Here is a 21,079-nt window from a genome sequence, read left to right as displayed (position 1 = left end):
GGGACTGTGACAGTGACTGTGACAAAACTGTTAAATGAACTTCCAGTGTTAAATGTTTTGTCTCGTTGAATGAAAGTACTGTTTCCTATCTGTGCCCACAAGGCATTGTGGATTTGTTGAAACCACAAATAGGAGAGGTTTTTGCTATTATTTCCAACTTGTCCATTAAGATCTTGAAGAGAACAGATGTTCAAAATACCTTTCTGTCTTTCAAATCTCACTCAAATTGTTGTCACACTTGGTATTGCTGTACTTAATAGGTGTTTGCCTCCAGGGATAGAATTCTCAGTGCAGGAGTCAGCATTGAATTTCTGTACCTGTGAAAAGCCACTTTCTTTGGAGATTCACAGCTATAAATGCCCAAGACAAGCATAAGTGGAGTTTTTTTCTGCTTTTAGGCACCACTCCAAAAAACCTTCATAAAACTGGAATTTATAGCAATTAGACCCTGCAATTTGTTTGATAGCCAAATCATCTTGGGCTACTTCCCATGTCTGTCCTTGGTGCCCTTCTGGTTAGGCTAAGGGTGCCCTTCTGGTTAGGCTAAGGCTGAATTGTGTATGTTGAGGGGGATTTCTGAAGTTTTCAAGTGATCAAGTTGTGGCATGTGGTTTTGGGTTTTTTGCTTTTGTGTTATTTGTTTTCATAGGATGCTTGCTTTTTTAAACAAGATAAAGTGATTTAGTTCCATCATGTACATGGCTATGCCAACATAATGCCTGGGGATTGGACGGTGCAGCATGAGTGAAACCATGCCTTGGGGAAAATGTGCTGCTATTTGAAGATAACAGTACAGGATTGAGACTTGCTTTTTGTGCAGTAGCCAAATGTTAGATAATTTTCCCAATACTGCCAGTTTTAGACCCTCTTTGTTCCAAGAGGTTAATGTGTGGCTTTTGATTCTTCAGGGATGATCTTGCTCTTGGCCTCCCAAGTAATATTAGAAGTAATTTTCAATCCCATTGAAGCTGGGACATTACTGTGTATTCAAGAAAGACACACAATAAAGGGCTATTAAAGACTTAAATTATATAAAAACCTGATTTTCCGGCTTATGGAGACAGGCAGAATAGTAGGATATAAATCTTTTCAAGAGCAGCTTATGCATTTTGTTGAGAGATATTGGGAAACTGTAAAGCAAGGTGTAAAGAAGATCCAAGACTCGCTCTGACTGCAATTACAGCTAAATAACATGTATGTTTTAGACTCTGTTAAAATGTTGGAAAATACAGTTGCAGATGAAAAGTCAGTTCCAATCCATCCTCAAGAACAAGCAGCTAAAATGAGAATGGAAGAGGCAGCTAAAATGAGAATGGAAGAGGAGAGACAGAAGTGGGTAAGTGTGTTTGTATTTATTCTTACCTCAGCTGTGCTGTAAAAAACGGATTTACAAAAGATTTTAAAATATTTCAGGTTATACAGCAGCTATAGGCACTCTCAACATTTGAACTTTTACTGTAACATTATCTATACTTCTCAAAAATCAAAGCTGTAGCTGGAATTTAGAATAGAGTGGAAACCCCTAGTTTCTTCAAATGTAACAAGTGCTGTAGGCAAGGCTAGTCAGGGTTAAATGAGAATCCCAGTTGTACATTAATACCTTTGTTTTATAAAGGGAGGGTATAGTCAGCAATACACAACTCTGAAAACTTTATTTACCCTGTGTAATAATGTAGGAAAGGCTGTGAGATTGTGTTTAGAGAGACAGGAAAAGCATACAAACCTTGAGTAATTCTTTTTTTTCCATTATCTAGGAAGTTTATGTAGGAAGCAAATGCAGAAAGTTTTTTGTGTCTCTGGGAATGCTATATTTATTACATTTAGAAAATAATACCTTTATGCATTATTTCATTATATCTATTGTGTATTGTGTTTCATTGTATTTTAATTTTTGTTGTATCCCTAGAGACCTACCAGGTGTTATGTGGTGGTTTACCAATTTAAAAAAAATGTTGAATTTTGGGTCTACATGCAGACTTCAGTTGTAGAGTTTAAGTTCAGAAATCAAGGAAACAAAAATTTGATTAAATAGTAATATTAAAAAAAAAAAAAACAAGCAGCAGATCCTTTATGAAAATGTGGCTACTTTCTTTAACCTTCATTTCCTCCCACTTTGCATCTGGCCAGGTGTATGTAGTTCTGTGTCCACATTAGCTGTTCTCAGGCCCAGCATTTTCTCAGGTTGCTTTTCCTGATGTGCCCATTCAGACTGTTATTAAAGGCTGTTGTGCACTTCATCTTTGCCAGTACTTTGAAATTTTTCTTTGTTTCTATTCTAAAAGCACATATGCTGTTACTAAGTGTGGATCTAAGTGAATTGTAGCTGATAGGTATATGGAAAGAGAATAAAAACAAACAGACTACTTCAGAGGCTTATGGATTTCAGAAGCTTTCGTAAAGCTTAAATTAATGTTTAGATGTGCTGAACTCTGATGAAAAACTGAGTAAAATGCAAAATAGATTTTTCAAGTAATTTTAGGAAAATTACTTCTTTTGCAGTCTTTGGAAAATGATAACATATCTTGAATGGATTCTGATTTTATCCATTTTATTAATTTTAGAGCAGATAATAATGCAATAGTAAATGGACTCAAGAGATTGTTAGAAATATTTAGCCAGTAAAACAAAGTTATTCCTGTAGACTTTGGAGCTACTTTTAAAGGCCTGTTGCAAATTGGAAATACCTGTCACAAGCAATAGAATTTCTTCTGTAATTTGGAACAAAAGTTTGTGTGTGGTGGTGTGTATGAGCAGTCTGGTTTCTTTGTTATTCAGTTCTAGAGATTCTCCCTCATTTTTCTTCTGATAGAATGAGGAAATAGAGAAACAGAAACAGAAGCAGCTGGCCTTGATTAAAAAAATTGAGGAAGAGAAAGCTCTTTTGGAGGCTGATTATCTGAAGATCCAAATGCAAACCTGTTTGGAGCAGGCTAAGAAAAAAAAGGAAGAGGAAGAGCAAAGTCAGCTGGTGCAAAGCCACAGTCTCCATTCCACAGATCAGCAGAACCAAAAGGAACATGAGGTGAATAATTAGAGAAAATTGTGTGTAGGTTTCTATTTACTATTATAATATAATAAAAATAACACCATTTACCAATTTCGAACTATATCAGTTAAGACAATTTTTATTTCTTAGGTTGTGAATTAGAAATTTGTACGTTTTAAAGCTTCTTTTTCTAGTGTGCAAGCTTCTATTTCACTGAAGGAGTGGCATGAATATGTGTCAGAGGAGGTTTAGGTTAGATACTGTGGATAAAGGTTTTTAACCAAGAGGATGTTTGGGCACAGGAACAGCTCTCAGAGAAGTGGTCACAGCACCAAGCCTCTCTTGAGTTCACGAGAGTTTGGACAGTGGTCTCAGGTACATGCTGTGACTCTTGGGGATGGTGCTGTGCAGGACCAGGAACTGGGCTTTGATAGCCTTGTGGGTCCCTTTCAACTCAGATATTCTGTGATTTTGTGATTGTGACTTCTGCTGTTGTATTGTCTCTCTATAGTTCAAGGGGCAGCCTTGATAATGATACCTGTTAGTAAAATCTGGTTATAGTCAGATAATGATTGTGCATGTAGATATAACCTTTTTCAAGAAGATAAACAGAAATCATAGTGGGAGAAAAAAGACAAAAATCTGCCTCTGTCTTTGTTTAAATCTCAAACAAATGCTTAAAGAAGAGGAATTTATGGAGGATGTTGATGGAAAGTAATCTTTTTTATATATAAAATCTTGCTTCATTTGCACAACTGCTACTCTTTTGAGAATGTGATTGCCTTGGAAATGCAGCTACATTGGCTCATTGCTCCCTGAGTTTGCAGGGTATATTTACCTCTTTAGTCTGAGCTGCTGTAAGCACCATTGACTTTGATGGTGTGTGTAGAGAGAGGCTGTAGCTGTGGGCCATCTGTTCCAAAATCTCCTTTAGCTTCATTGCCTCAGGCTGAAATCTCACAGACTTCAAACATGGTGGTATCCAGCAGCTCCTATAAACTTAGGTGCAAGAACATACAGCTTAAGGTTTCTGCCATAATAGTTTTCTGTGAATTAGTTGTATATGTGCAATTAAAATTATTTTATTTTGATTAGTCTGGAAATGTATCAGAAACCAGGAGTCCAGGAGAAGACAGTCATAGACAGACGATACATAGTTTTCAACAACGCCTTCTGCAGCAAAAAAGGTAGGTATCTATGGAATGTAAACTGTCTTTATGGAATGCCTGTTCAAAGTCATTGAATTGCCTTGATTATTGAAATTGACGTTTCTTTTTGCACTGCTTTGAAAAGATCCATGTTTTTGCTCTATTCAGGTTGCACAAACAAACCATTGAAGAAGCTAGAAAGAATCTACAGCAGTATCAGAATACACTGAGGCAAAGGTACTTGTCTAGTTCTGAAATACCTCTGAGCACAAGGGAAACAAAACCCATTAATTTAGAGCCTGTCTCAGAGCCACCCCTACAGATACAAGGAGCACAGCCAACACAGTACCAGGCATCAGAACAAGTTCATGCCCAAGAATATGCACAGTCGTTACCTGGAAAATTGGGTATGTTGGAAAAACTATCTTCACAGAAGCAGCAAGAGCAAGTGCACAATCTTTGTCCTGGAAAATCAGTGCAGTTTTCAGAAGCATCAGAATTGAAGCATGAAGGGTTTCACTTGCCCTGTGACTGTCCTTCACAGGAACAAGTGGGAATATTCAAAACTGCCGATAATCACATCAGAGAACCATTCCAGTCCCATTTACCATCAGGGTCAGTCAGGAAAGAAGTGACTGCAGTAAGAATACAACCAGAAGCATACCAACACTTTAGATTTGTGTTGCCTGCAGAAAGTTCCTCTGAGTCTTCAGAAACAGTACACTCTAAAGAGTTAACTCAGAAGATATCTAACTACCAAAACAAGACAGAAGCTGGAGAAGAGCATGCATTTAAGTCATCCATCATGCCAGCAGCAAAAAGATCAGCCTTGGCTGATCCTTTAGTCTATCAGCAGGGATCTGTAGAGGGCAGCAAAACAAGCCCTGATCAACCTCCCAATCTTTCTGAACCCACGATTCTAGCGCATGAAGAATCTAAAGCCCAGAGAGTTGAGGAATTCTCGGTATCAAAAGCAGGAGATGCGTCTTCGTTAAATTATTCTGGTATACTGAGCTTAAGGGACAGAGTGTTGGCCTCATCAGAAAGCATCCAAGCTCAGCAAAAGTATTTGAAAGAATTGCAAGAGCAGCTAGATGCACAAAGAGAAGCTCTTCTTTCTAAACAGAGAATACAAGAAAAACTACTTTTACAGAAGCAAGATAAACTGAAGGAACAGATGCAGAGACAGAAAGAGGCTTTGAAAGAACTTCTAAACAAGCAGGTAAGCTTTAGAAACACTTTGCATGGGTAATCATCAGTAGGTGATCAAACCTACAAGTCAGTGCTACGGTGTACCCCATGGAGTGTTGATAGTTTTAGGTGATTTACCATAACAAAAAATTTAATTAAGACTTGTGATTTGTAATCAGTATTTTCCTCTGGAAAGCTCCAAGAGCACAGTTTTATTAAATCTAACAGAAATACTGTGAAGGTCTGTGCTTGGTCTCTGAACATAATGCCTATTGAAATTGTTGTCTGAAATACCTGTAGGTAGAGTTGTTTTCATATCTGTAAATGCACCTCCAGGTGTAAAACAGCCCGTGTATTAACAATACGTAAGTAATACCTGAAAGGATATCATAAGCATCTTGAATAGATCATTTTTTAAAGCTTGTCTTTTTGTGTGTACCCACTATGAAATTGGTTTGGCAGCTGCAGTCTTGAGTTGTAATTTCCTTGTTTCTCAGTAACGGAAGAAAAATCCAAGTTTATTTTTGAGCTTATAAAGAGCCTCCTTTTGCCTCTGTTTGTGTTTTTTTTAAACAGAAGCCATCTTAGAAGAATAACTGTTCCCTATAGTTCCTGTCTTTTGATTTTGCAGTTTCCAAGCAGCTAAAATTCTTGAATTCAGGAACTGAAAAACTAAAAGTAGACTTTTCAGCTATTGTTCTTGTTAAAAATTATGAGTACTCTGATCTAATCTCACAAAGGCCTTGAAAATGTAACTAATTGTGTTGTAGCACATTAGGTTTGTAGAGCTCCGTAAAATACCTCCATGTCCAAATGTTTTTGTTAGCTAAGAGATATGTCTGGTATCCTGCATAACTGAACTACTTTCTCAATGTGCTCAATATTGTCTTGCGTGGAATACACACAAGAGAAAATGCTCTTTTGATAAATGAGTATAAATATAACCTTATATAAAACTGCTTCCCCCTTCTAAGGTGAGACATATGTGCCCAAATGAAGAAATGACAGAGGCACAAAAGCTTTTCAGGATTAAGAGAACTGACTTCTTCCAAGTCTCAGAAAACTACCAGCAAGAGAATTGTGGCATGAGTAAATTTCACAGAAGTGAAACAATTTCACCATGCATTGGTCCAGTTGAGCAAACTGGTAAGGCTGTTATGTTATTTTTCATTATAATTTTTATTGCTTTACAGCTGAGATGGAGTTCTCTTCCATCTCTCCAAAGTTAATTTGAAGTGTTTGTGTGTTTGTACACATATTATTGCAACATACTAAACTTTGTTTTACAGAACAATCTGAGAAAGTTCTCTGTAGAGAACAGAAACAGAGGTCTTCCAAACCACCAGTGACAAAAGTCAAGTTAGGGCTTGGTTTGGAGCAACATGAACTTAGTGTTATACCAGAGGTAGACACACCGAAGAGTTGTAGCCTCTCTTTGGCAGGTAATGTATAAAATATATAATAAGTGCTGTTATGAGTAGTAGATTGGAGGAATATAATATTTTCTGAAGAATCTTTGAGATTATTAGGAAATAATACTTGATACTGTTGCCTTTATTAAAGTATAATTATATACTAGCAAAGTTGTAGTTCAGGAAAGTTTATTCTGTGAGTGTCTGTCTAGAAAAACATAAACAAAATTTCACTAGGAAAAGAAAATTCAGTTACTCCATGACCTGAGTTCCCTGTTGATTTTTCTTTTGGGCAGGGTCTGTGTTAATAGGTAGTTGTACATTAACTCTAAAAGAAGTTTGTGTATTTTGTTGAAAGGTTTACGTTTGATCATACCAAGAAAGTGACTGTAAAATCTTTCAAGTAAAGTGTTAGTCTCAAGCTTCTACAGAAACTTTTAGACCATCTCTTTAGGTTGTTTTTTCTAGTTAAAAATACTCATTGCAAAAAAAAAAAATTTGGAGAGCAACAAAAATTTTATAAATATATTACAGTTACAGTCTGCAGGCAATGCTTTGCAATTCTCTGTAAGGAACATTATTTAACAGGTACAACAAACTCATGTTTTCTAAAGGTTGACATTTAATTTTTTTCAGTGTGTCTTCACATCTAAAATGTAATGCATATTTTACAAAGCTTTTTATGTTGTGTTCTTAAAAAGGCTCAGCATAACAACGTGAGTAATTATAGGCCTGTCAGACTGGCATTCCTTGCAAAATAATGAAACAGCTGATATGGCTCATCCTTCAGTTAAAGAAAAGTAGTTAATGCCAGTCAGCATCAGTTTATGCAGAGCAATTCTTGTTGGACCAATTTGATATCTTGATTAGATAGGAAGTTCTGTTGGGGAAGGTTTTGATGGAAAAACATATTTACGTTCTCAAAAGCACTTGGCTTAGTAACTTACACTTAGCTGTATAATGCTGTTGTGATCCACAGGTGATTTATTCTTATATTATCAAACCATTGCTAATGGTAGATAGTAAAAACTTGAGATTTTTATTGGATTGGGTGTCGAAAAAGGGCTGTTTTGTGGGCTGGGTTGCAGAGAAAGAAATCTTTAAACCAGAGCAGAGAAGTTGTATTACCCTGGGATCTGGAGAAGTTACTGCAAGTTTTCTTGGATTTGCTGTGTGAAAAAATTTGTTTGAGGTTTTTTTGAAGAAGTACTTTGGTGGAATTAGGAATTAGTTTTTGAGAAGTATATGATCTGCATAATCTTTCAGCCTGTATAATGCAAAGACTGATGTGATATGGCTAAATTCATTCAAATGGAGACAATACAAATTCAGCAGTTTATTTCTGTAGAATAGAATGTGCATCTTAATGTTCCTCATGAAGTGCAAAACACTTCCTTTTTATACCTAAACTGATTACAGATGTTTTAAATTTGGATAAAACAGATGATGGTACTAGAGAAACTTCTCAGATTTCAGCCTCTGGGGAGTTTGCATGTGTGAAACATCACAGTCATGCTCTTCATGAAGGCAGCTTTCCCTTGGGCATAACAAACTATGACAGAAAAGCCTCCAATGGAAGTCCAAGGCAAACTAATCCATCAGGAAGATTATTACAAGAATTGCTGATGCTGGCTGCTGAAACTTCATGTGATTCAGGTGAGGAATTCCTCTCCCTTCAAGAATACCATTCAGCATTGCTATTTTGCTGCTGTTTATTTGTAGAATATGACCTGACTGTTAAAGAACATGCAGTGCTATTTAATGTCATTGAATTTTGAGTGTAAAAAAGGGTGTTTCAATAAGCACTTGTTTCAGAATGAATGAGTTTTTATCTTTTGGGTTTTTGTGATCCGTTACCATTCTGGTAACAAGTCCACATTGCTGGACACTTCATTGCTGGTCAACAGTTTCTTGTCCAGGCCATGTGCTTTTCATCTGTAACCTTTAGAATTGTAAAGGTTTGCAGGTATTTCAGGTGGGAACCTGTTTTGGGTAGACCAGTGGCATTCCTGATTCAGTACCCAGTGATTCTCGTATTGATACAAAGGAAATCAGTGCTTAAAAAGACCTCTGGAGTGTTAATGTGTTGATGTAGACATTCACTGAAAGATCAATGTGTATAAGAAATTACTTAAAAATACAGTTGAGACAAAAAGTAGAAGGCTGAGGTCATTGTCAGCTCAAAAAAACTTGGAAAGAATCATGTCTTAGTTGTGACAGACACAAAAATTAAGAGTTGTAGAATATTTCAAATTTAAAGACCTATAAGGTTCATTGAGTCCGACTCCCTGCTTCTCCCAGGATTACCTAAAACTAAACCACTGCCCAGTTGCTCCTTGAGCTCTGATGGCCTTAGTGCTATGATCACTTCCCTGGGGAATGTGTCCCAATGACTGACCACCCTCTCAGTGAAAAACCTTTTCCTAATGTCCAATCTGTGTTTAACCTAATGCAGCTTCGTTCCATTTCCTTGTGACCTACTGCCTTGCTTAGTGTCAGGTGATTATTTTGTATCTGCAATTTCTATTTAATTCGGAAGTTTTGACTACCAGCTCACAGTGCATTAGCCTTCACTCTCAGCTTGTGAGACTAACACAATGCTAAAGCTGAGCCAGACACCTGGAATTTTCAAGTAGCTGTGACAGCTCTCCTGTCTAGGAAAAGTCTGTGCATAGCCAGTCTTCAAGAGAGATCCATTCTGCTTTCACCTTTCTAGTAGCCGTCATAGGCTTTTAACACGCTCCACTGAATATGTCAAAAGGAGCAACAGTGTAATAGTGTAAGGACTGCTTTAGCTCTATTCGTGTCTGTCTGTGAAGAGCTTTTATTGAACAAGAACACCTTTGAGGATAGGCCATGTTCATAGGGGGCAGACTTATTCTGATTCCATAAAATAAAACAAGTTGTTTTGGTTATCAAGAGAAACGTTTTTGTTAGAAAGTTTTGTGAATGTTCAAAATTTTGTTACAGGGACATTGAAACCTACTAAGCATGTTATGGGCAACTTGACTGGCTTTATAAAAGAACAAAGATGACTAGTTTGTAAAACATTCACTAAAGCAACTTGAAGCTTATTACAAGATGACAGTGTTGCATGGTCCACTACAGTTTTCAGTATTCATCTAAAATATTATCGGAGTTGCAGAGGAGTTCTCAGAAACTTGACAGTTTTCATATGCCCGTTGGTACAAGCAAAACAACTAATGTAGTGTTGCAGCCTGAACTGCTACAAGTCCAGGGTAAAGAAGCAATGTTTAATTCAGCTGCACCGTGAGATGTTCACAGTTCCCCAGCACACACATCTCCCAGCTCTCTACCCTGTCCGGAGGGGTGGGGTGGGGGTGCGAGGTGGGGTGGTGAACCTGGTCTCTGGGCTGTACAAAGATGAGGGCCAGTCGGGGAACAGGGAGGGAGTGGCCCCGGCACACAGGACCAGACGCAGGAACAGGGAAAGGAGCAAACGGGGTCCAACAGCCCCTTGAGGGAAGCCTCTTGTGTCTCCCTAATCCAGGGAAATGCCCCCCAGGGTCTCCACAATGTAGTACACATCTCCTGGTTTTGATAGAGATTTCGTCACTGGCCCAAAGCTTTAATTTTTCATTTAGTTTGTATTGAGACATCATTTCCAATTCAATCGGATTTACTTGGAATTGAAGTTGTTTTGAATAAGTACATATAAGCTCGTTTTCCTTCAGCTGTTTCTTTATTTCTCAGAATGCCCCTTTTGAAGTATATCTATCTTTGAACTTCAATTATCATGAAAACGTTTTGTCTTTTAACAATATTTGGAGAAAAGACTTGTATTTTTCTGAGTAAGTTGTAGAACTATTACTAGAGCAGCTGTTACCCAATGAATATAAAATATCTTGGTGTAGTGCCTTTTTACATTATAGACTATTGTATATGAACAATGCAATAGTTTATGTAAGAGGATTAGGAAACTTTATGTGAACGTCTATATTAAAATAAAAAAAAACCTAAAGCTTTCTATGATTATGTGTTTAAGAGGATTGCCCTCTTGAGCAGATCAGCAACCAAGAGTGCCAGCAATAATCTTGAAAACATGTAGGCTGTGAAGCTCTCTGGTACTTTCAGTAACTAGTGTGGTATTTCAGCAAGAAAATCTACAGTTCCTTGCACTTTAAATACAGGGTTTCTGAAGGGAAAGTTTAAGGTTCATTTTAGATTGTTGCTTATGATTTTTTATTTAATTCGGTTTTAAATTTTTTTTTACTACTTGATTCTTACCAGAACATGTCTGCATTTTTTTCATGTTTTCAAGATGTAATTGTATCTCTACAGGTAAGAGTAAATGCGTGCTTTGTGTGATCCTTGACCTTGTTCTTTGAAGTTATGTTCTTGATGGTTTGAACCTTTGACCAAATGTAAATCTTTACAACTTAGGAGTTGTACTGCTTTCATGATTACAGAACCACTAGATGTGTACAAATCCCTAGTCATTGATCACATGCTTTTTCAAATCAGACATAAAAGATGAAAAGAGAAAGTTGGTAAGTCTGCTTTTTACATGCAGATGCTTTATCAACAAAGGTGAGTTTGCTTTGATAAGAGGGTTGCCGTGGGTAACAGGCAGTTTTTTTGAAAAGTCTGTAATTAGCTGCCTATATAATTTGCCTCTCAAATTTAAAGGCAGCCATGTCTGTAAAATGAGTCCTAAGGACTGCTTGTGGTTAGGGAGGGATGAATTCCTGTGCTCAGTACTGAGTGGCTGCAGGTGCTACACAAACTGATGAGCTGGTTGCAGCCAGAGGACAGGTAATTGCTGAAGTGATGTTGCATTGCGTGCCACCAGTGATTCTAAAATCTGAATTGTTCTTTTACATGCTACTGATGCATTGATAGGATGAGTTGGGAACTTTGGACACTTCATGTCCTTTCCAATCCTCTTTGGTTAGAATGGGCCAATAGAATTTAAGCTGTTAGTAGGGAATTACAGAGTAACCGTGCAGGTGAGATGGGCAGTTTGGTAGCATAAGCCTCATTTCCTTAGGAAGTCAGCCTGCAGCTAGTGACTAGGTTTGATACATACACCTCTTCCACAGTTCTTGAGGACACCTCAACAGGCTTGTCTCTGTATATCTGCAGTGATTCCCTTGAGCAGTGTTCCAGATGTGATTATCTTCATGTGTTGCTACTCTGTACAGAGGTGTTATTCCAAGCATGACTTTATTTTGTGATCCAGGCTAACCTAAGATTTCAGTTTATCTTTAGTAATCACAAATAGTTGTCCATAATTTGGCATTTCAACAGACTGTCTTTTCCATTACCAGTTTAGCTTTTGTTTGTTTCTTTGTTTGTCTCCATGGCTGCTTTTGGACTAATCCCTGTTTTTATATTGTCTTCACTGACTGGCTGGATTTTTGGTCCTTTGTCTTTCAAATTGCACCCTAAAATAATTGTTGCTATTTTACTGCCATTCCCCTTGCGGGGGGGAAAGAAGCATTTGGGATATTACAGATTCAGCTTTTAAACATAAATTCTTTGTGACATTGTGGTGGCCAGAAAGTTAAAACATTAAAGTCTCATGTTGATTTCAGGATGCTGCGAGGAGCAAGAACCTTGCACTATTATTTTAGAGGAGGGAGAGAGAACTGGAAAACTCTCCTTTATGAATCTCCAAATACTGGATTTTTACAGATATTAGTATAATAAAGTCATGGGATACGAGCCTGGATTTTTAATTAAATAATTTGGTTTATAGCATGAAATGATACCGTTCATCCCTGGTATTAATATCACAAGAACAGTGCAGGTTATTACAGTTCAGTAACAAAATATTTGTAACATAGCTGTCTGCAGAATTTATATACAAGAGATTATTAAATGCTTGAATCTCATCTCTAGTGTATCCTGAATTACTACCTGTCATGGTGATATTCTAGAGAAAATAAAATAACTTCTTTCAGAAAAGTATCTGTAATGTTGATGGAAAGGTATCAAGAAATGGAGAATTATGTGGCAGCTTGTTCCAGCATTTACATTTTATCAAATTTTAAAATAAATAGTCTGTTTTTAGTTTCTGAACGTCTGACAGCCATTTCTGGACACTGCTTCTTGTTATTGCTTTAAGTTAAGCTTTTTGTACTGTGCATTTTTTTCTCCTATGGAGATATTTAAATAGCAATTGATTAGATGATCACAGTTTTCATGCTTCTTCAAAGAATTTTCTTGAAGGCCTTGCTCATTTCTAGGATCCTCTGTCTCCTGTATCCTGCTCCAAGGAAGAGGAGCAGACTTGAGCTGAGTACTTGAACTCTAAATAAATGTGGTTTAGATGTATTTCCTTTCATGTTTTGTACTTTCTCCTAGATGTATACTGGGTAATAGTGGCTATAAGAAATCTTGGATTTTTTTTTTCCTCTCACTAGAATGAGTTTCAAAATGTTTAATATTTGTTGAGAACACAATCTTTATTATTGTCATATCATATCAATCCATCCCTGTTGTTGCTTTGCAGAGGAAACATTTCCCTTTTTTTTCCTAGTATGAATTAGAACAACCAGAGTTTGCCATCTGGTAAGAAGCTGAGTTTCAGCATATACAAAGTACAAACTAGTGTTAGGATTCAGAAAAAATTAGATCTGCCTAAGTAGAGAGCCTTACAAAAGCTGGGGATTTGAAATGTCTGTCATTAGCAGCCTTTTTAGAATTGGGAGAAAACATGCCTACCTCACTTGTGTTTAATTTCAGTTTCATACTTAGCACTTCTTTCTTGAAAACTATACTGGAAATAAGGATATGCATTTGTTTGTGACAGTTAAGTTATAATCATAGAATTGTTAAACTTTGAAGGTGCTTATCAGCACTAAATGCAGAAATTGCATTTTTTGGGTGCTGCTGTGTTAGTTTTTTTGCACAGATACTGATCTTACTTTTATGTGTAAGAGCATTATGGCAAAAATGACTTAGTTCCATGGTATTAGTCATGCTGTAGTTAAGCAATTCAGTGCTTCTGGTTTCTCTGATTCACTTAGAATGTCTGCTTTTCTTTGTAGTCACTGTAATGATAGATTGTAAAGGATTCCCCCCACTCCAGTGAAATGATTGTGATAGTGAAATGATTGTGATAACGCTGGCAAAGCCACGTTTCATTCTGCTAAGCCAAAACATGAATTTCGAGCTCTTCCTGCCTGCTCTGTGGTAGTTTGAAATGATAGGAAGGCGTGTCAAGGACCACAGGTCGCTGATGAAATTGGTGGTATGGTGCAGCAAAAACTGTTGTGTAGGTGAGAGGAAAGTGGTTAAGGATGGGCAGAATCAGTGCCCGAAGAGTGAGGCCAGCAGCAGTAGAGTGTTACTGCCCTCTGCTGTGCATTGCTCACTATGAACTCGAAAATGGCCTTTTGTTCCTTATTGCTTCTGTTGTTTTTGTGTTCAGCCCAGTCCCAGGATTCTCAAGTGTCTCAAGATTCACCAGTTGTTGCTGCTGAAGGAGAGAGACTTAGAACAAGTTCTGGACCATCATTCAGGCTTGATAATACGGTTGGTCATATTAAAATAATCATATAACTCACTCTTTATTTTGTGATGTAATCTATCTTTCTCATATTGGGTGGCTAAGAGTGGGTGCACTATTCTAGATGCAGCAGTAAAACAAGCACCAGGTAAAGAGGTAACCACTGTGATGCATCTGCTGGCTCTGTTCCTGTTCATACAGCATGGGATGCTGTTGCTCCTCGGTCAGGGCACACCATGGGCATATACTCAGCTTTCTGAGACTCCTTTTTCACAGTGCTGCTCCCCAGGCAAGCCCAGCTGGGACTGGTGCTTTGGTTTCTTCCTTCCCAGGTGCTAGACTTTGCCCTTGCTGAGTTTCATATCATTCCTGTAGAGGCAACCTCAGAGGTCCTTCTGGATACCAGCACTGCTGTTCAGTGCATGGGATGCTCTTCCTGTCTTAATGTATCTGCAAATTTGATAAAAGTGTGGTGTCACCTCCTCTGAGTCGTTGCCAAAGACAGGGCCCTGTGTACTTGTTCCCCACCTCCACAGAGTGTGTAACCCTTCAGTCACTGACTTCTGAGCCTGATGATCCAGCCAGGTTTTTACCCTTCTTACTGTCCATCCATCCAGGTTGCAACATCCAAACTGGGATCCTAGAATATTGTGAGAGTGTTAAAAGCCTTGCCAAAACCAGCACCAGTCTCCCTCCTTTCTCTCCCTCAAAGATTCCATCATTTTGGTAGCAGATAAATACAGTATTTAAAGCATGATGTGTATGACATGGATATATAAACACATACATACATACATATATATATATATAGTGAGAGAGAGAGTACGTAATGAGAAATGTAGCAGAAGGGTTTCCTAGATTTTTAATTTTCTTAGGGCACATTATAAGTCAGAGTTTGAGAAGAACTGTTCACATCTAATTCTTCAAAATTTTGAAGTACAAGAACCCTCATTATCTGCTTTGTGACTTTGTAGAGCTTACCTTAAAATTAAACATGATAATGCTTTAGAAGATTTTGTATATTTTAGTTTAATTTCATAGAATTAGATTTTAAGTCTACTGTATGCAAAAAGCTCAATATTGAGAGTATTTGTAAAGTTCATGAGTTTTTAATATTTTGCATATATGTCCCTCTGAGATCCACAATTCAACTGAAGTGGGTCTGTGATGAGAAATAGCCAAATCTGACCACCAGAAGATAAAACAATCTTCCAGGTGACATGATTTGTATGCAGTTCTGAGAGGCTTCATATGAGAGTGAGTGTGTGTATGAGAGAGAGAGGGGAGGGGGCTGTTGGGGGGTGATGTGTCTGGGACATGGGGTGTGAATGTGTTGTACTGAGCAAGGATGAATCTATATTTGCCTGACTGTGCAAAACATGAAGGCTTCTACACTTGAACTGAGCTCAGAATAAAATGTGTGGGTTTAAAGTTTTACTTCTGAACATGTGAATACATGGTAATATGTGTGTTACTTTATCCTAGGAAGTGCCAGGTTCAGAGGCTTTCCTGCAACAAATACCCTGTGATGTAACTTCAACAGTTTCCACTGGCACCTTTTCAACCAGTGAAATGTTGAATGCAAGCCCCATTGACACTGGTGAGTGTTCAGGTTTTGTTGTTCTTGTAAAAAGAAAACGGTGGTTTCATTTCATGGCAGAATGGGTCTAACTTATTGAATGTAAGTTCTTCTGAAATAATCTCGTGTCAAACTTCAATGAAGGTTGATTAATACATCTTAGAGAGTTGAGTATAACCAGAATGTTTTCTTAGGTGCTCATGATATTTTACTTTTATAATAATTTAATATTATTATACATCTGCTTTGGCAAAGGATATTTTGAGTTTTATTATGCAACTCTAAAACTAGCAGCTTTCAAGTAGCAATTTTTGTTTTAAAAATTATCTTCAAACAATACATTAATAAAAGTTTCCTAATCAATATACATCATGGATTATTTCAGACCTATGATTGTCTTGCTGTTAAGAGACTTGTTCCAGTATCTGCTTGTCACCACAGTAATTCTTAATGACTTATTTGTGAAAATGTCATTTGAATGTCATATTGACTTTTAATAGTTTTCTGGGAAATGTGTTCTTACTATTTTTTGTCTGTAGTCTGCCTCTTGATGTTAGTTTTTCTTAAAATCAAAACCACTTCCTTTATAATAAATATATAAGTGCTCCTGACATTATTACTTGTGAACATGGAAGTGAGTGCGAAATTGATTAGGTAGTGACCCTTGGATTTGCTTACATTGAGGCTTAATATTGGGTCATTCTGACATGCATCTGATTTCTTAAGAAACGTATGTATATGTGTTATTCCATGTTTATAAATCAGTTCTTGAAGATTACAGTTTTTACAGCCTGAGATTTCAATGGCTCATTTTAACCCTAATGTTTCAAACAGATGTTATTTTGAGTAGTAAACTTTATAATTCATGATACATCTGTGTTTTATTGATGTAAGAAAGCTAAAGCCATTTCTAAGATAATTTTCTTGTAATTTTTCTTCTCTATTCTTTTTTAGTTAGTTTTTTAGTCAAAGAAAAATACCAGAATTTTTCTTGAAGAAAAATACCAGAAGTTATATGACTAAATAAATTTTTCAAGTCTAGCTGTGTCTTCACCATACACTCAGTGCTTAGTAATGACCTTTTCTGGTAGCTTTGTGCAGTTCTTCTGTAAGCTTACGGATAAAGAGGGGTTGGTGTACTGTTTAGGAACATGATTTTGGTTGTCTTGGTCCCCTGGATTTCTAGTGTTAGTATAAAGCGATTTCTGTTTGAGCACGAATAAAACCACTGTGGGGTGTCATGAAGATATTCAAGATCACATGAAAGGATTGACACGTTTATATGCAGTAGGAGGTAAAGATGTGCTAGTTAGCATAAAAGAGCAGTATTAATTCTTTTCTGATTTTATTTCAGTATTTCTTAAGTCTACATTCTGTAAAAGCGCTATGTACTGACTGCTCCCTAATTAGATATTAGCAACTTGCGTTTGTGAAAATGTGCGGTAGGGTTTGTAGGAGCGTTGACAGGAGACAATTAAAGTAACAAAACACCAGAACTCTTTATGAATATTTCAGGATACTAAGCACTGTCTTTTCAAATGATATCATGTAAGTGGTTTGTATGCAAAACTATGAACATCTAACTTACTATTTCAGGATTGTCTTCTGATAGTAGAGAAGTTGGAATTCTGAGAGAAACAGGAAACCACCCTTGGAAGTCCTCGCTTCCTTTTACCTTGCAGCAGAGGCAAGAGAATTTGTCTGAAGCATGTGAAAGTCAGTTCTCCAAAGGAGAGATGTACTTTTATAAAGAAAACCAGATACAGCAGATCCTGGGGAGACCTACTGGGAACTTGAACTCTTACTCAGAGGACAGTACACATTTCCAGGGTATTCATTCTTTTATAGCATTTTTGTGCTACTCTCTGATCATACAGAATGAGGAGCTTGCTCAGTGTTAGGCACTGGTCTGTATTATTTATATTCAATTTACATTTTAAAGTCAATAAGGATTCTACATGCAAGAATCCAATACTTTGATGTTCTTGGAGCTTGGTGTTAGATATATGTTCACAAAGCATTATCTAGTGCAGAAAAAAAAAAACTGACCAGGTCTCTATCAGTTCTGTGCAGCTTCCTGCCACTGTGGCTGGGCTGCTTGCTACCTATGCCATTTTTGTCAGTTTCTCCTTCCTGCTCACAGCAAATCCAACTTAGACCAGGTTGCTTAAGGGCTTGTCCAGGCAAGTTCTGAATATCTCCAAGGACAAGGATTCTATGCCACCAAGCAAAATTTTAGTAACTTTATTATTTTCTTTTTGTTTTTTTTCTTGCATGTTCAAGGAGACTGCATTTTCTTTAAACGTACAGAGGACAGATTCAGATTAAATATTAGGAAGAAATCATTAATAGTGTGAGGGTGTTGAGGCACTGGTACAGGTTGCCCAGAAAAGTTGTGGATGCCCCATCCCTGGAAGTGTTCAAGGCCAGATTGGATGGGGCTTTGAGTAACTGGTCAAGTAGAAGGTGTTCCATTGCAAGGGGCTTGGAACTAGACGATCTTTAATGTCCCTTCCAACCCAGACCATTGTAGGATTCTCTGTACTGTCTCTTAAGAGGTAGTAGACAGCAGACATTTTTGTATCACTTCCCTCTCACCCCCAGTTCTTCTTTTAAGATTGAACAAATTCATTTATTTAGCTGCTCTTTGAGCATCATGTGCTACATCCATCCTCTAATCATCCTTGTGGCTCTTCATTGGTCTTGTTCTGTTGTGAGTTTTGTACTTAGAAACCCATACTACTTTTGAGGCAGTCTCACATGAGCTGAACAGAGAACTTATGGACTTCACCTTTTCACTTAAAGAATAATAAAATTGAATCAGGGTAGCACTTTCTTACTTCTTTTTATACCTGCATTGTGTCAGAGTCAAAGAATTGGATGCTGTAAAGATTTTGTTTTTACAGCTGGTGTTTGTATACCTGCAGAATATTATAGGCTTTATTTACTGTATATAGAAACAGCTTGTGATATGTCCATTGTTTGGGGGGGTTGGGTTTTTTTTTAATTTGTTTTTATTTTGGTTTTGGGGGTGTGGGTGATGTTTGTTTGTTTTTAAAATAACCTCTTCTCTTATAGCTCTAGCAACTGAATTCTATTTTCCTGAAATGGAGAGACCTTTTCCAAACTTCCATCACCAGCTCTTTCAGCCTTTGGAACCAAGTGTTGACTTCGATACATCATCATCATCATCCTGTTCTCAATACAGAATTTCCCAACACAGTCGAGAATTTAGCAAGGTACTGCAGGAAAAAACTCTGGTGGAGGAAATGCTTTGGCTGAAGATTTTTCTAAGATTTAAATCTATAATCCCTATACTATTTAGAAAAAAACACAGTATATTTTTTATATATGTAGATTACTGGTTGTAGCAGAAACATGACCCAAAAATCAAAAACTACCTTTTTCTTTTTATGCTTCATATTTCTGAGAAAATTAATCTTAAATCAAAGTTTTTTTTTTTATGCCACTAGACTTCGGAATTTTCAACACAAAGTCCACATGTGTCTGCATTTCTAGATGAGGAAAACTCCGGTCTGAACAGACAAAGAAGCAGTCTGCCTTCTAGTCTTGAAACAAATGGCCAAAACATTTCATCAGAAGAAAGGCTGGTTAGAGAAAATGTTACTCCAGGTATGTTCGGTGTAGTTTTCAAAATCAGCTTTGTGCCAGTGTATAAATACCAGCCCTTAGTGTGGGTTTGAAATGGGGACAGATCTTGCTTCTCTCAGCCGTGCTCTGAAATGTCTTAACTCCGCTGCACTCTCACACACAGTCTCCTCCATCACCTTTAATGGTAGAACTAAATTTTTTTAAGTTAATTTCTTCAGCAGTTATGACTGTGATACAAAACCAGACAAGTGTATTCAAGTCACTGTAATGAATATTATGATACTTATTCCATCTGCAATGATTTGGTTGGCAAAGAAATATCAACTCTGGCTGAAACTGCCCTTTTTTCAAATATTTGTTAATGTATATCCATTACTTTGTAAGTATGAGTAAGGTAAGGAGATTCCAAAAATTGCTTAAAATTTTGTTAATGTGTTAGAGTCTCTCTAAACTGAGTAATTTGTCTTTTACATACATTGTGTTCTTCAAGAAACAATTCCATTTTCCTTTCCCACTGTTAAGTCACAGCAGTACACACTGCACTACTGCGTTATTTGGTTTGATTGCAGAACTGCCTTATCTCTCTGCAAAATGAAGGGGAGGATAAGACAACAACCTTTTGAGCAATGGTATTATAATTAAAAACTGGAAGTTTATGATTAAGTTAACTGCAGTTTATAGCAGGCACAATATTTTGTAATGTTTTGCAGTTAAATTTAAATTAACTTGATATTTCATGTAATTCTAAATTCTAAAAATTTCAAATGCAGCTAGTAGCAATTTAAATATTTCTGGAGCAATAATTGGGTGTTTCAGTGTTTCAAGATGCTCCAGCAAAAAGCTGAACAGGAACAGGAAATGTGGCACAATAATTCAATAATAGATGTAGTTATGATGCAAATGTTATTGGTCAGTTATATTTGTGACTTGCAAAGTAATAAAAAATGCTAGAAGAGGTTGACTTCAAGATGTGATTATGGTCACAGCAAATAGGATTTAGCAAGCTCCATTCTAACTTCAAACCATTCTATTTCTAAATTGCTTATAGACACCGTCTTTGTGGTTTAATTGCAAAATCTTCCCATCTCTTAAGTGTTTTTATAATCCCAAACCAATTATTGTTGTGCTTTAAAAGGAGGGGGAAAGTAACATAAGCAATAGGCTAAGCAAGTAAAAACTATTTTCGATGGTTCAAGGAAGGCTGACATGCAAATGCATCATCCAGAGAATTTTCTGTTGATGGCTGATGTTGCAGTGTAATTCTTCCCTCCCCATTAACAGCTGTTTATCAGCAGACAATATTGTTTACACATGTAAAATTAGATATTTTCTGTGTATCAAAAAATGTCTAAAGGAAACCATTAAAGGTTTCTGTGGGACTTTGCATGTGTATAAAAAGCCTGGTGATAGCACAATGCTGGAGTCTGTGCAACCGACTTTATCAAACTTAGGACAAAAGTGATTTAAACAACACTGTTGTCTGTTTGGTAGTTGCTGTTCTGCTGAAATGCCTCCCCAGTAATTAATGTTGATAGCCAGTCTTACTCTTTGCCCAGCCTCTTCTGGGGAAAAATGGTACCTTAATTTCTATGCTCAGGTAAAGAAAGATAATTTAGGATGCATTACTGTACCTAGTAGGAACAGTAGTGTCTGTTCCAGTTGGAATGTTGCTTT

At 37.1% G+C, this 21,079-nt stretch overlaps 1 protein-coding gene and 1 non-coding gene across 4 annotated transcripts in view; both read left to right on the top strand.

Moving 5' to 3' along the window:
• Nucleotides 1-21,079, top strand: part of CEP295 (centrosomal protein 295) — a 44,502-nt gene that overhangs the window by 16,324 nt on the left and 7,099 nt on the right. For all 3 annotated transcript variants that reach the window (XM_068181508.1, XM_068181507.1, XM_068181509.1), the window contains 12 exons: nucleotides 1,206-1,336; nucleotides 2,810-3,022; nucleotides 4,082-4,173; nucleotides 4,303-5,356; nucleotides 6,300-6,471; nucleotides 6,615-6,767; nucleotides 8,157-8,393; nucleotides 14,137-14,240; nucleotides 15,700-15,814; nucleotides 17,390-17,623; nucleotides 18,872-19,032; nucleotides 19,267-19,426. In XM_068181508.1, the coding sequence (XP_068037609.1) occupies nucleotides 1,206-1,336; nucleotides 2,810-3,022; nucleotides 4,082-4,173; nucleotides 4,303-5,356; nucleotides 6,300-6,471; nucleotides 6,615-6,767; nucleotides 8,157-8,393; nucleotides 14,137-14,240; nucleotides 15,700-15,814; nucleotides 17,390-17,623; nucleotides 18,872-19,032; nucleotides 19,267-19,426 (2,826 nt within the window). The remainder of the gene's footprint in view (nucleotides 1-1,205; nucleotides 1,337-2,809; nucleotides 3,023-4,081; nucleotides 4,174-4,302; nucleotides 5,357-6,299; nucleotides 6,472-6,614; nucleotides 6,768-8,156; nucleotides 8,394-14,136; nucleotides 14,241-15,699; nucleotides 15,815-17,389; nucleotides 17,624-18,871; nucleotides 19,033-19,266; nucleotides 19,427-21,079) is intronic.
• LOC137469830 (small nucleolar RNA U2-19) lies at nucleotides 15,374-15,457 on the top strand. Its single transcript, XR_010996709.1, has one exon. It is a non-coding gene; the product is annotated as a small nucleolar RNA U2-19 (small nucleolar RNA).

The sequence above is a fragment of the Anomalospiza imberbis genome, chromosome 2, assembly GCF_031753505.1.
Source record: "Anomalospiza imberbis isolate Cuckoo-Finch-1a 21T00152 chromosome 2, ASM3175350v1, whole genome shotgun sequence".
Taxonomy (NCBI): Eukaryota; Metazoa; Chordata; class Aves; order Passeriformes; family Viduidae; genus Anomalospiza; species Anomalospiza imberbis.
This window is presented reverse-complemented; position numbering and strand designations above follow the sequence as displayed.